The sequence below is a fragment of the Plectropomus leopardus genome, chromosome 2, assembly GCF_026936395.1.
Source record: "Plectropomus leopardus strain MGB_pleo_1.0 chromosome 2, ASM2693639v1, whole genome shotgun sequence".
Classification (NCBI taxonomy): Eukaryota; Metazoa; Chordata; class Actinopteri; order Perciformes; family Serranidae; genus Plectropomus; species Plectropomus leopardus.
Genome location: NC_142177.1, coordinates 14145103 through 14159722, shown reverse-complemented (window position 1 = coordinate 14159722; position 14620 = coordinate 14145103). Strand labels below are relative to the sequence as shown.

Genomic DNA, 14620 nt, shown 5'->3' with positions numbered 1-14620 from the left:
ATCAAATGAATCAACTAATAAATGATGATGTATAGTGTTATAGTGTTTCAAACTTGACAACATAAATGATCTAAATGGGTCAAACAATTGTATTTTCTGTTGTAATGTTTGTTAATGCAGTGGCTGAGAAAGAAACTATAAAAGCAGGAAGGGTCGTGACGTAAGTTACAACATTCAAATTTTGTGTTGGAGTCAAACTTTGGTTCCAGTTCCATTGAAGTTAAAGGGGTGGGAATGACAAATCCCACTATTACTCATCATATCTGTGCTGACCATTGACCGAAAAAATGCTTTCACAAAATAAAAAAGAACACACGGTGTTGACTGACATTTTTTATATAAACGTGGGTGTTTGTTTTCCTTGTTATTGATCTCCAAACAGATCATCGTTCTGCATGTCAGCTGCATGAAACGATAGCTCACCCAAGCCTGTTTGGTCAAATACATCATAATACATGACCAAACAGGGCATTTTTCAGTCAAACGTAGAACAACAAAGATATGATGGGTGATTAACTCTAACAGAAGTGGCACCAGAGTCTGATGTAATGACCCATCCTTCTTTTATAGTTTCCTCTGTAGATGACAGGAAGTAAACATGAACCAAAGCTGTTGCTCTAACAACAGAACAGCAATGAAACGGTCCATAGATTAAGCTATCCAGCAGCAGCAAAACTAGCCCCATCTCTACTAGCTGCAACATTTCAGTGATACACAGATTGGGGTGCAGCTGCTTCTCACATCATATGGGTTATTAAAAAAAAATCACATAAAAATGGTGAAAATGCAACTGTTTCATGAAAACGTATTCAACTTTCCACTGATGCTGAACATGTCGCCTCTTGTTCTCAATTTGATGCTCTGTTGGTGTGGCCATGTCTGCTACCTGGCAGGAAATATCTGGTGTTAGGTAATTTGTCATTTGTGGTCTGTCTATAAAAACACAATAGTCCCGCCTGTGTAGTTCTTTTCTGAAGCATATCTGCAAACTGCAGGGTTATCCTGAAAAAAAACGTAACGTGAATGAAAAAAAAGCAAAGCGATCTCATTTTATTAACCAAATATTGTGTTAATTATAAATTATATTTTAAAAGACAAAGCCAGGAGCCATTTCAAACCAGTCTGAGCGCCACAACTGGCCCTTGGGCCGGACTTTGGACCTGTTAGTGTAGGAGAACCACGATGGCTGACGTGCAAAACAGTAATGGTCTTCTTTAGAACCAGTGTTTGGTTTGTCTGTTGTCGGCGTCTGTAGAAACAACATGGCGGACACATGGAAGAGGACCCACTCCGTATGTGGGTATAAACACTGCATTCTTGAGTAAAGAAAAACACAATGGTTTTTATTCTCAGGTCATTCTAAACTTATGAAAATATAGTTATGAATATTACATTTCATTTATGCTAGTATATCCCTCTAAATCCTACTCACTGGACCTAAGTTTATTTTGAATATTTTTGTAATTTAAGTAAAGCACTTAAATGCAGCACCCTTACTTGTAACAGAGTGTTTTTTGCTTCTCCCCCACCCTCTCTGTTGGACCCAAATAGAAACAGGAATCCCCCTTTTCAGGCAGACTCAACACACTTTCATTTCATTTTGACCAGACCACGTCCGTCTGTCTGCGTCTGCAACTCTGTGTTATCGCAATCTCAGTCTGTGCCCCTGATTCCATTGAAAGGCATGAGACCAGAAGCGACACAAGTCTGAGAAACAGTCCTGTGTTGACTCAACTTCCCCCCACACTCCACTTCCGGCTGAGCCAGCCCTCCCAGCCAACGTCCGTCCACACCGGTGCCTGAGCCTCTATAAATCAGAGCAGAGCACACAGGCTCTAAACACACAGGATTGCACTATTTAAAAACTTGTTTGTGATCCTTGGAAGGCAGTCAGAAGAGTTTGGAGCACAAAGAATGCGCTTGTTGAGCGTGAATGCTCACGTGAGGAAAATGGAAGTGAGGAAATGGGGGGTTTAAAGGCTTCCAAGACTTTACAGGTTGTCCAACATGATGTTTTTGGCTGTGAGGAAATGATCCTCATTCCAACCACATTCCAGCGTTAATATATTCTCTTCTTAAAGAAGCATCCGCTTTCAAAGAAGTTAGGAAATTAGATGACACTACTTGGAAAAAGACGCCTCATGCAAAACTACTTGTGAATAAAAATAAATCACATTATGTAATCCAATTAAAGCTGTCATAACCCCTCTGTTTGTGTATTTAAAGGGGGAAATGACCCTTCCCATGTACCAAGTGTCTCAGTATAAATACCACATCCAGACCACAATTCCTGAGCTCAAAACAGAATGGAAATTCCAACGAAACTATGTCTTCCCCCGGCAAGTGACTCAATCAGAGCCGCTGTTGAACGTCTTCCACACTTGGCCTTTACTGCTCGGAGCCCGAGCCCTCTGGGTGTGCCTCCCTGTGACCTCATCTTTCCAGAAAATCCTCTAGAAACCTCAGCAGCAGCACAATCGCTCACATGATGCAGCCTCCATGCACACAACAACAAACCGGTCAGTTTATACAAAATCTTACTTTGCTTATGACATCAACAGCACTGATGGTGGTGCCGGTGCCTGCTCATTCAACCAGAGCATCAACCACTGAGTGTGTGTGTGTGTGTGTGTGTGTGTGTGTGTATGAGCATCCTGTTTATACAGCCTTACTGCTGACAACTTGTACCGACCAAACTTCAGTCTGTATCTTATTGTTCTCAACAAAACTTCTCTCCATTCAGATATTTGTGACTCATTCTTCCCCAAGGACAGAAATCAGAACTGTACTGTAACTTTTCAATGGCATACAGATGTACTGAGCAGCTCCACACATCACACCCAGCACAAACTGCTGGGTCGACCAGCGAGGGGAATTATAGATTTGTGAAAAGAGGCTTTGTGTTCATGCAAAAGACAATAGCTCCCACATGGCAGCAGGACTTTTAAACCAGACACAGCACATTCAATGAGTCATTTGGCGTACTGTCCAAAAAGTCAGCAGATCAATACCAGAAAACACACAGTGAACTAAAGCAAACACATATTGTGCTCAGAGCACACAGTGGTATGAATAACGGGGCACCTGACAGGCAGACTGGCTGTCACACTTTGAGTTTCAGAGTGTAAATCATACCTCGACTTCTCTGAGGGACTGACAGGCTGTGACGGATCTGCCGAGTGGTTTGCGTCCTTCACAACACGGTGGATGGAAAAGTCCTTGGTCAGTGACAGCGGTCCTTTAAGGGAGTCTGTGCTCTGACTGCCGCTCTCTGAGTGAAAATACTTGTTCTCTCTGCGTGGCGGAGCTTAGTCCATGTGGCTGGATGGGAAATGGGAAATGAACTTTCTGGGCAAAGGGCCAAGACCAGAGTGGGTTTTAAAGACACAGCAGTTTCAGTGCTATATAAGGTTTAGTCATACTTTACACTGTAAGTTACTTGAAAAGACATTTTTAGCTGCTGCATTTATCAGTTCTGTGCATACTGCTGAATCTATTTCCACTGTTCCTTTACTCTATGCATGGTTGTTTTACATATGCTTTAATGAGCATTTAGCATTGCAATAGACTGAAAAGACTATATGCAGCACATAGTTTTTTTTAAGTTTTAACCAATCACAGCTTTACATTGACAACTTTGGTGTGACATTCACAAAACACGCAAACACTTACAGAAATTCTCTGTAAGTATACTCAAGTACTGTACTTGAGCACTATTTTGAGGTACATTACAACCTGGCCTTAAGTCAATGACAAAAACAGGGAATCACACATAAAACAAACTTTCAGCCAAATTAAGATTATAGTAAAGTGAATAATAAGAGTAGTTATGTTAATATGATACTTACCTTATGGCATGTTCTTTGTCTTTTATTTATATTGTATAACAAAATATGTTTGTACCAACAAAATACATGTGGATAAAATGTAATGATAAATAAAAAGCAAAGAAATGTACAAATGCGGCATTAGGGCGAATGCAGTGTGTGATGGATGCAAACAAAACACAAAATATTTACCAAAGCAGCTGGTGGAGGCCTGGGAGAAAGAAAGAAAGAAGAGAAGTTAGAGATGGAGCCACTTAAAATAGGTTGAGACAGAGTTTACTCAGGTGAAGGCAGTTTTCTAACGTCCTTCCCTGCTCTGCCCATTGGCTCCTGAGTCAGGAAGCCAAACCAATCAGCAACAGGCAGAGGGGGAGGGATGTCACATGTATTTGTGATTTACTTGAGTATTTCCAATTTCTACTTTATTTTTTTTAACATGTGTATTACTTTTGTGTAGTTATACATATAAACATACAACACGATGTAAAAACAATAGAACTTCCCTCAAAGGAAATATATGACAGTGTCAAAATAAATAATAATACGAATAATAGTAATACTACTACTACTACTACTACTACTACTAATAATAATAATAATAAACTGTAACTTAAAACAATTTTAATACGCAAAAGGCACAATTTTCTACTTCATACTTCTACTCCACAACAATTTAGAGGCAAATATACTACAGTAACTTTAGTTATTAGTTACTTTGCAAATTCAGATTATGCTGCCGAATAAAAATATAATCAACAAATAAACTGACATATTATCATAAGGTAAGACTAGGAAGCTATCCAGCAGTATATACATTCCTTAAAACCAGTCCTTCCTTTACCAGCTGCGACATTAAATTATGTAATGAAAATCCAATACATTATTCTTAAGTGGGGCATTCTTCATAATAAGCACTGTTACTTTCACTACTTCAAGTTTCTACAGTGTGGTATTGCTGCTTCTTCAGTGTCTCTCCACTCATCACTGGAAAAATCAGGAGGTGATCTGTGATTGTAGTAACCAATAAAATTTCCACTGAAAATGAGATTTAAATATGCAGCATGAGTCAAATAAAAAGGAACCATCTGTTCAGTTGTCATGAATTGGCTTTCACTGCTGCTCTGCCTTTTTGTAGTGCCTGATTAAATTAAAAAAAAAACCCAAAGCACTATTTAATATCAAATTTTCAGAGTTTTGTCAATTACAATGATGGTTATGACCACATACTTAAACAAGAATAATCATACTATGCATATCACAAGCAGTCATACATGGTAATGAAGTGAGCTGGTGTCTCCCTCTAGTGGTTAATCTTAATAAGACAACTGAGGCAGAGGGCTCTGCTGCACATCTGCTGATACCCAAAACTCTGTATATCATATGCGGTAGAATAACTATGTCAAACAACAAACAAACAAACAAACAAACAAACAAACAAACAAACAAACACACAAAGAACAACAGGATTATTTCATCTATATGGAATTTTGAAGGAACAGCATGTAAGATTTAGGGGGATTTAATGGCTTAAGCTAAAACTTCTCCCAGTTTGAATTCCTTTAGTATTCATTGTTCAGAAGGTTTTTGTTTTTTTTAACAGGAGTTGAGTTACCCACGGAGGTCTATTTCTCTCCAAAACAAATAAACCAGATGAATAAAACTGATAAAAAATACTGAATAAATCAGTTTCACATAAAAAAAAATCTGTGTTTTTGTAATGCTCGTGAGGTGGAGGGGCAGTTACTACAACTGCATTGGCCGACGTGAAATCTCGAATGGCCCTATTTGAGGTGCAACATAATGATCTCCGTAGAAAAGGACCTATGGAGATACAAATGGCTCATTCAAAGGTAACGGAAACACGATGATTCTTATTTTCAGGTGATTAAACACACAAGAAAGCATACTTATATTTTATACAATTCCTGCCAATATATTTCTCTAAATCCCACACAGTGCACCTTTAAATACATACATTCACACTGTGTGTTTCTGAGTCTGAAATCTATATATAAGAGTCAGAACTAACAGTGGCCTAGTGAGACTATATCTTAGATTATAGCAGGCATTGAGGCCAAGACGAGTATTTTAATCTCAGTTCAAAACTGTCCTGCAGAGACTGAAACTACAGGTCTGCCTAAACGTAGAGATCACAGACAATATAGCTGTACAATAACATGCACTGATGACTGACTGGTTTATGTCAAATGAAAAAACAACAACTATACAGGAATAATGACACTGAAACAAAACAAATGTGAAACTTCTCATCGAGTCCATATTTATCGGTAAACATCATCATATGTTTGCTTTCAGGAAATAATGTCTTTGTACCGTAAACTCATCACATCCTCAGACAACCCAGCAGCGAGCAGCATCACACAGAGCCGCTGCAGCTGTCAGAGCCACCGGGCCAACTTCACAGTCCACCAAAGAACTGTGGTTTCCATCTAAATATCTGATGAGATCATTTTCTCTTCTGCTGCTTCCTTTTCACTATGGATTAACATGCTGGACTCGATCATTTATGCATCCTCTCTGAACCTCCTTTCATTTACACTGTAGCCTGGCAACAAGCGACTGGATAATATGCACAGACACAGCTTCATTCACTACTTCAAGGTACATGATGAGGTGATGTGAAGGGCTTAGTAAAATCAAAATGTTAGGCGTTTCTCACAGTGATACTGATGGTAGGTGGTGTATTTGTTCATAATTCAAGGTGAGCACTCGAGTATAGCTATAATGCATCTTAGCCTAACGGATCCCAATATTTTTGAAGATCTAAAGATCAGTTTTATTCATGGTATGATTTCGTTTTTCTTTTTTACAGGCTACAGACCAAATTTGATACACGGGAAACTACTTCAATATGGTACTATTCACATTTAGATATATAAAAATAAAGTCTACGGTAATTGCTGTGTAATTTTAGAGAAAATATAATAGCCAGTCACTACAGGACCAATTAATAGGGTTGTCTCCTGTTCCTTGAAGGTCCTGAAAACCTGTTTTCTTAAACATCTTTTTATTGACTAATAGGATCCTGAATATGCAGTTTTCTGTCAAAGTTAGAGCAGTTTTGTTTTTTTCACTTCAGAGATTTCTGTTTTGCCTTTTATTCTCTTCTCACCAGTTTGAGGTGGGCGTAATGAGTGGCCTCTCTCAGGAAAGTCTTCACTGCATGCTGATAAACAGAGGAGACTCTCAGCTGTACTCTGCAAAAATAACAAGAGAGAGAGAGGCTGCTGAACTGACTGCACTGGCAGGAGCTGCGCTCCAAATCCACCCACAGCAATTACCTATAGGAGTACAAATTAGGAGAACAAAACTACGCATATGGTCCATGAAACACGATACATAATATCAATTATGTTATACATATTAATGGAATAATATAAAATCAGACGTGCTACTAGAGCTGTGCTCACACATTTTTATAAAAATATATATTTTTAAAACAATAAACAGATTGTTTTTTGCTTTATCATGAAGGATTCATTGTTGATCGCACTATGTAATGGCAATAAATTAATGACTCCAATCCGTGGTTAGATTGGTTCTCTATGCGTCACTTTTATTATGCAAGTTTGTCTCCGAAAAACCAAAAGTTACCTATGACATTGCATTAGATTTGATCTATTTGCAGCATTAGAAAAAGGTGATGTCACATACATCTGTGACAGCTGGTGGTCCCATATAAAAAATAGGAGCACTTAGGCTGCGAGTGCAGTAACACTTAACTGCTGCGACAACTGTTATTTTTATTCTTATGATGTATATGGCTTTTTTATTTTTATTCTTATGATGTATATAGCTTTTTTTAAAAAAACAAACGAACAAAAAAAAAACCCCAACAACCTCAAAACATTTTCTAGTACATTCATGTATACATGCTGGTAAGTGGAGTGGACTGGTGCAAACCAAATGTCTTTGTATTTGAATATGCACTGACATTTTTAAAAATATATATATATATATTGTCATGACAATTTCGCCAAAACAACAACTCTATGGTGGCATAAGACTTTTGCACTGTAATACATCAGCTCTGCTTTAATTGCTGTTACCAAATACTTACTTTAAAGTTAAACCTGGATTACCCTCATCAATAGACACAATAAAGAAAAAAAAATGGCACATTTAGATTGTAACTGTAAATCCTAGCTGGTATGTGCTCCAGCTCCTGGGGTTCCTGCCACTGGTCAGATGTGTATGGATGGATGCGATGAGGATGTTACATCACTTGCAGTGCAGCCAGACGCCAGCAGCAGCATCCAGCTCGGAGGTAACGCGGCGCACAGACCCAGCTGGCCATATTGTGCACCAGCTCTCCGCAAACCGGCTGCGTCACACCTAAAAGACAAAACACACAGCAGCACTGGAGCAGTGAAGTCGCCACACCAGGAGAAACAACGCTGTTTTTACAACGCTTCTCATCTGAGCTGGTAAGTGTTTGGATGCGACAGAGCATTTTTTTGTCACGGTGATGCATCGGTCCCATTATGTCGAAGCCCTGCGTGTCCTCTCCTGCGCTTTCGAGGGCTTTCTCGTGGCCCACAAAGCGCTTCGCATCGTTTTGTCTGATTTGTACGCTTGTTTGCATGCGTTAAAAACATAATTCTTCAAGCTGATTCCTTGAATGATTTGTATAATCACACGGGAGCAAAGATTGATCTATAATGCCTCACGTTTAGAGTAATACGCGCTTGTTTACCCCCTCAGGTTGGTGTTTTTTCGTGCAGGGAAAATGGTTAAATTGGGGAATAATTTCAGCGAGAAAAATAACGGGAAGGTGGTTTCTGAAGACGGATTTGACACCATCCCTCTCATAACACCATTAGATGCCAGTCAGCTGCAGTTTCCACCACCAGATAAGGTAAGATTTTGTTTGTGTGTGTGTGTGTGATGTGTTTTTCATTGATTTGGGGAGTCACAGTGAGGGGCCCTTTATTTCCTTTTATTCCAATTAGTCCAATTAAGAAAATAAAGTAGAACGCATTTCTTGTGTGTATTATGTTCAGCCTTATATCTATTATTTCTATATGTGGAAAATATAAATCATTTTACCCATCCTGCCTAAGAGTTCATCTCATTTTCTTCCTGCATATGTGCCTGCAAGCTGACTGGATCTTCTCTCATGCACGTGTGTGTGTTTCTACCAGGTGGTGGTGAAGACAAAGGCTGACTATGATGGTGACAGCAAGAAGGGCAAGCTACGATCTCCTAAAATCGCAGAATTCTCAATAAGCATCATTGAAGGCGTATCTGAGCGACTCAAAGTAAGAACCATATTGCTGCCTTTCATACATCATCCCATTTTCCAATATCTCTTGCACTCCTACACATGCTTATGCCCAGCAGAGAGCAGACAGCTCTCAGTCTCCCTGCAGCTCAGGACATATGTGACAATATTCCCCCTCCAATCTGAGTTACGCTTCTTAGTGCAGGCCACCTTCGTGTCCTGTGCCTGTCATCTTGTCGGGCTACACAGGAGGACATAATGCACAATGATTCACTTAACCCCGCCCTGAAACTCTCATTAATTCAGCTGCTGCCATGGCGATGGCCTCCAAATGGCAGCATCTCTCCCACCTTCCTCAGCATCCCCCTGGCTGGCAGATGTTTGACACCATACAGCGTTATTAAAACATTTCACACTTGTGAAAGAAAAGGTCAAAACACAACCCGGTAGTCTTCCTGGCATACTTCAAAATTCGTAAATGTGCAAGACTCTTCCTCCACTTTCAAAATCAACAGATGAAACCATGAAGTGAGTCAAGCTTCCTTCAGTAATTGAGCTTTAATTCTCCAACATCTGAGAGGCAAGGAGACACATCCCTGTCTCCAAGAACACAGCTCACATCCTCAGAGTGCTGCCGGCAGCTCTTTCATCGCAGATAGTCTCTTTCATAATCTCCTGTTGCTTTGCCTTTTACATGTCCTACTATCTGCTCTGTTGTGTAACTCCAGGATTTACACAGACAGATAAAAAGAATATCCTTTTTATTCACACCAAAAACACGCTGGTATAACTCTCATCAAACCTGAGCCAATCACACTGGCTGCAAAAAGTAGGAGGATGCACAACACCTTATTCCCAAAACCAAGAAATCCACAAGGATATGTCAGAAAAATCAACATTTAAATCAGGATCTGTTTCAATGTCTCTGCCGATGCTGAAATAATTCAGTTCCTTTACAAGGGAGAAATAACATATTGCCTCATAAAAATAGCTCGCACGAACCTTGGGGCTCAACATCTTCAGCGATAATGAGGCGATTTCTCCCACACCTTTTCTTATCCCCCTCCCACTTCCTAGAAACACCAGTAGCTGTTACATAACTCCCCTGAGAGGTGAGAGCTGGGCTGTACAGATGGTCACACAAGCCATTTACCTCTTGAGTCATTATATGTAGAACATCCAGTAGGCCTGACTGGCTTTTCGTTACTCTTATACCTACGAAGACATACTATAACTTGGTAGATCAATATGCAACTCTTCCATAGATGGTTTTTATTTTAACACTGCAGCCTTGGACTGCTGTTGAACAACTTAAAAAATAAAATCTGTCTTCCAATCAGCCCACTCATTTCCTTTCATGATGACGCACTCAGTAGATTTGTCCTTTAGCAGAGCTGTCACTTACAGTGAGTCTGATTTTGTGTGTGTCCTGTAGGTGACCTTGCTGGTGATCTGTGCCCTGGCCTTCCTGGTGTGTGTGGTGTTCCTGGTCGTCTACAAGGTCTACCAGTACGAGCAGCCGTGCCCCGACAGCTTTGTTTACACGGTAAACACTTAGGAGCTTCATTGTTTGTGATGCTGCCTCACTGGAATTATCATGCCATCGTAACATGAGTTAACCAAATATTGTTTACTTGTTTAAGGTCTAGTGTGTAGGATTTAGTGGCACCTAATGGTGAGGTTGCAGAACTTCATCTGTGTGCAAATTGTGTAGGAGAACTACAGTGGGTGATGCGAAAAAGTGAATGGACCTGTTAGGGTCAGTGTTTGGTTTGTTCGCTCGGAGCTACTGTAGAAATAACATAGTGGAGAAAGAGGACCTGCTCCGTATATAAATATAAACGGCTCATTCTAAGGTAACAAAAACACAATATTTCTGACAATAGATGCCCCAAAATCCTACACACTGGACCTATAAAGCATTTTAGCAGAGACTAGCCTACATTAAGATAATTATAAATATATAATAGGTTATTATTATATATATAAGTAATATTGACAGCCAGGCCACCCTAATGGATGTCAAAGCGAAGCATTTGCTGGCCAATACTTTTCTGATTTAGTTTACATTTCACCCTTTCTTACCCTCAATCCATTCAATATCTCATTCATGTGGAAATGTTTGAACAATTAGTATTGTGTTGGTAGGCATGATTTTTTAAATAGAATCCTCTTGAATTTAAAGCATTTTGATATGAATTAGTCATTTCATATGATTTTTGATGAATCAATCTGTTTTTAAAATTAAATTTAAGGTCCAGTGTGTAGGATTTATGGGCATCCATTGGCAGAAATGGCAGCCAGTAAAATAACTGTTTTCATTCGTTTATAATCACCTGAAACTAAAAAAGTGTGTTTTTGTTACCTTAGAATGAGCTGTATGGAGCAGGTCCTCTATTACAGAGTCCACCATGCTGTTTCTACAGTAGCCCAGAATGGACAAACCAAACACTGGCTCTAGATAGTGCCATTTTACGTAGGCCATCATATTTCTCCTACAAGCTTGATACACAGAAGTTGTTTCAGCTCTGTAACCTCACCACTAGATGCCAATAAATCCTACACACTAGACTTTTAAAGCACGACTATGCGACTTCCAAGATAAGTAGGAACACAATCGCCCTTTAACAAATGAAAAGTGTAATCAATATGCAATAAAACAAACCACTGCATATTTCAATAAACTCAGGGGTTAGCGGATACATCCTTGCTCTTGTATGACTATAAGGTGGCCATTGTTAGCTACCTTTGTTTAAATATTGATGCGTAATAGAGTTTTCTGACTATGTGTCTCGTGATACAGTGGCTTAGCATTTTAGCTGAGAGCTAAACAGTAGCATTTGGGCTTATTCCACAGCTGTTGTTTGTAGCCACAGTGGCTGCTGTTTAACAAAAGTTATAAAGTCTTGCTGTAAAATCTTTGACAGTTGGGTCAAGATTACTTGACTCATTTCTTGTATAAGCCTAATCTATCTCTATAAAGAGAGCCAGATGTTAATGGCTCTGTTGCTTTTTGAGAGCTGACCAACACAATAGCTCATCAATCTTTTTAAGGGGGCGAGGGTGACAAGGTTTACTGTGAAATAATCATTTGATAAGGTTTTGGGATAGATTTAAATCATCAAACAACTATTTCACATGTAAAACATTTGGTCATATTTATGGTTAAAAAGCGAGATGTGTCAAGAATAACTATCCTTGTTGTATAACAAAAAAAACCAAACCAAACCAAACAAACACTAACAATGAAATAGTGTACACTTATAGTGATATATTAATTTAATGTGTATAGAATAATATGAAATGAAAGCATTTGTTCTCGGTTCAAAATTGTTACGCGTACGTTGTCATGCTTTCTTTTATGGCAATTTAAATGTGCGCTCGACGGAGGCAGGGTGGTAAGTGAAAAACATGAAAAACCCTTACCATGCTCGGCTCTTAGTGAGATGTTTCTGGGTTGTATAACAAATATGTTATTGGTCCATCCTATTATGTGGTCTTGAATTGCTACAACTACTAATGTTACTGCAGTAATTTACAGAAGAATGAACAAACAATAAAAAAAACAGCTTGTTGTTCACTAAAAGGAGCCTGCTGATACAGCCGACTCGTTCACAACCAACACATCATTACACTAGTATAAACAAAGTAATGCATCTTAGGTTGTATTAAGTTGTTTTCTGGTCCGTTTTTCATTTTAAGCATGACCCTCTGCCCTGGTACAAACAGTGCAGCTCTGTTTTGTCTCAGTCAGTAATTGTGAACTGTGAATCAGTGTTTACTTCTTAGTATTCCATTATACTTTCCTGAATTATAATTTTGTGACCTTGGGTGTTGTTTTGCACATTGTCTCATCTCGGTGTTTTTAATCTTGTTCCCTCTCTCTTTGGAGCAGCAAGGTCGCTGCATGCCGGCTGGGATTTATGGCAACTACCCCCCTCAGGGCCCTGGGGGCCGCGGGCGCCTCTTCACCCTTATCAACCACTACAACATAGCCAAGCAGACCATCACCCGGTCAGTATCACCATGGATGACCATCATGTCTGAGGAAAAGGTCACCCAGCAGGAGACGGAGACTGCCCAGAAACTGGCTTAACCAACCTGGGATCAGGAGGTGGCCTCACCTGCTGTGGAAATAAATAAATAATATGGTTGTGCCATTCAAGCAAACCTCAGAGTCCCGTGGCTTTCTGTGGGTGAAAAATCAACTTCTCTTGCCTGAGGTGCTCTGCTGCCTTGTTGATGTAGTTTGGTCAGCTGATGTGTACTGTAGCAGGAAATCTGTGGATATTTTGAACATGTTTTGAGCAAAGCTAGCCTCCCCGTTGGGTGGATTCATGGTTTGTTTGAATCGCATATGTTGTTATTTATTTACACTTCAAAACAGAGTGGCAAACTTGTAGAAAAAGCCACAGGAACACAGACACACACTCACTGTCTTTGTACATACACATATGTAACAGAACTCACTTTAGTACTCACATTGTGAAACGACTGTGAACCATCTCGTGTCTGCGTCGCTCGTTTTAACGCACATGCACGCACGACTCTAAAAACAGTTTGATTTGAACCTTCTCAACTACATCAACTACTGATAGCGCATGTCAGACCTCGCGAGGTCCTACAAGTGGTAAATCTCTCATGAAGCAGCGTATTTGCCACTGAGGTCATCTGTGTCAAAATATTTTACTGTCATGATATTGTGAATAAACGAGGCTTGACCTGGAGGAAACCTTTTAACCAGCGGAAAAAAAATAATATTTTAATCGTATTGTTTTGACGCAGCCCATACTGCTCTCTGCATATAGTGCTGTTAAGGAGTTTTTAGTATTTGATGCATCAAGTCTTTTTAACCAGCATTAATGATTGTCTCCATTCATTTGAACCCTGTGAACACCATGTGCTTTTCTTTGCTGGCCACTTAATGGTTACTTTTCATACATTTTATGCTACTGTATTGAATGTTTTTGCATTGCTAGTGAAGACACTGTATTGTACAATGCTTTGCATTGATTAATGTCACCATGGATGGCTGTTGGCAGCTGTCACTAGACTTAGGTTGCTGTAGTGGAACAATCTGACAGTAGTCGCTTGTCCTGTTGCTTTTTTCTGTGTTTGTCATTTAACTTAAACTGTCACAAATTATGTACCTTTTTCAAACAATGTAACGATTACCATTGAAGTGCATTTGCTACATAAAAATGTTAAATGAAAAACTGAAATAAAGTGCCCACATTTCACACCCAGGTCCAAGTGGAATCTTTACATGAACTATTTCTGGAGTAAATCTTGTCAGTAATGCTCAAACTCCCTCAGTGCAGAAAATAAATACAGTTAACTGCTCCGGCTCTCTTGAGTTAAGATCAAAGAAAAATCTCAAAGCGCTGTAATGCTTTAACTAGGATATAGGTTAATCCTAATAAAGAGATTAGCAGAAATATCAGGAGGCTGTGTGAATCAAACCTCCTGTCGGCAGCCTCTCTTCTTTTGCTGACATGAACCAAGGCAGGCCGTGCCTTTCTGGCTTTCTGCTGCTCTTGATGTTATC

At 39.5% G+C, this 14620-nt stretch overlaps 1 protein-coding gene and 1 long non-coding RNA gene across 2 annotated transcripts; one reads left to right on the top strand and one right to left on the bottom strand.

The window, feature by feature from the left end:
* Window positions 1-497: 497 nt before the first annotated feature.
* Window positions 498-4119, bottom strand: LOC148190163 (uncharacterized). Its single transcript, XR_015778221.1, has 3 exons — window positions 4020-4119; window positions 3136-3321; window positions 498-1316 (listed from the first exon to the last, which is right to left on the bottom strand). It is a non-coding gene; the product is annotated as an uncharacterized LOC148190163 (long non-coding RNA).
* Window positions 4120-8064: 3945 nt separating this feature from the next.
* Window positions 8065-14312, top strand: LOC121957523 (neuronal vesicle trafficking-associated protein 1-like). The gene is made up of 5 exons (XM_042506143.2): window positions 8065-8275; window positions 8553-8706; window positions 8993-9109; window positions 10508-10618; window positions 12968-14312. The coding sequence occupies exons 2-5, from the start codon at window positions 8578-8580 to the stop codon at window positions 13166-13168; spliced, it is 558 nt and encodes a 185-aa protein (XP_042362077.2). The 5' UTR covers window positions 8065-8275; window positions 8553-8577; the 3' UTR covers window positions 13169-14312.
* Window positions 14313-14620: the final 308 nt, after the last annotated feature.

Excerpts from the sequence above, each read along its gene's own strand:
- LOC121957523 (XM_042506143.2), top strand. The coding sequence starts at position 8,578 with ATGGTTAAATTGGGGAATAATTTCAGCGAGAAAAATAACGGGAAGGTG. Across the intron at positions 8,707-8,992 it reads AGTTTCCACCACCAGATAAG|GTGGTGGTGAAGACAAAGGC; the intron begins GTAAGATTTTGT and ends TGTTTCTACCAG. Across the intron at positions 10,619-12,967 it reads CCGACAGCTTTGTTTACACG|CAAGGTCGCTGCATGCCGGC; the intron begins GTAAACACTTAG and ends TCTTTGGAGCAG.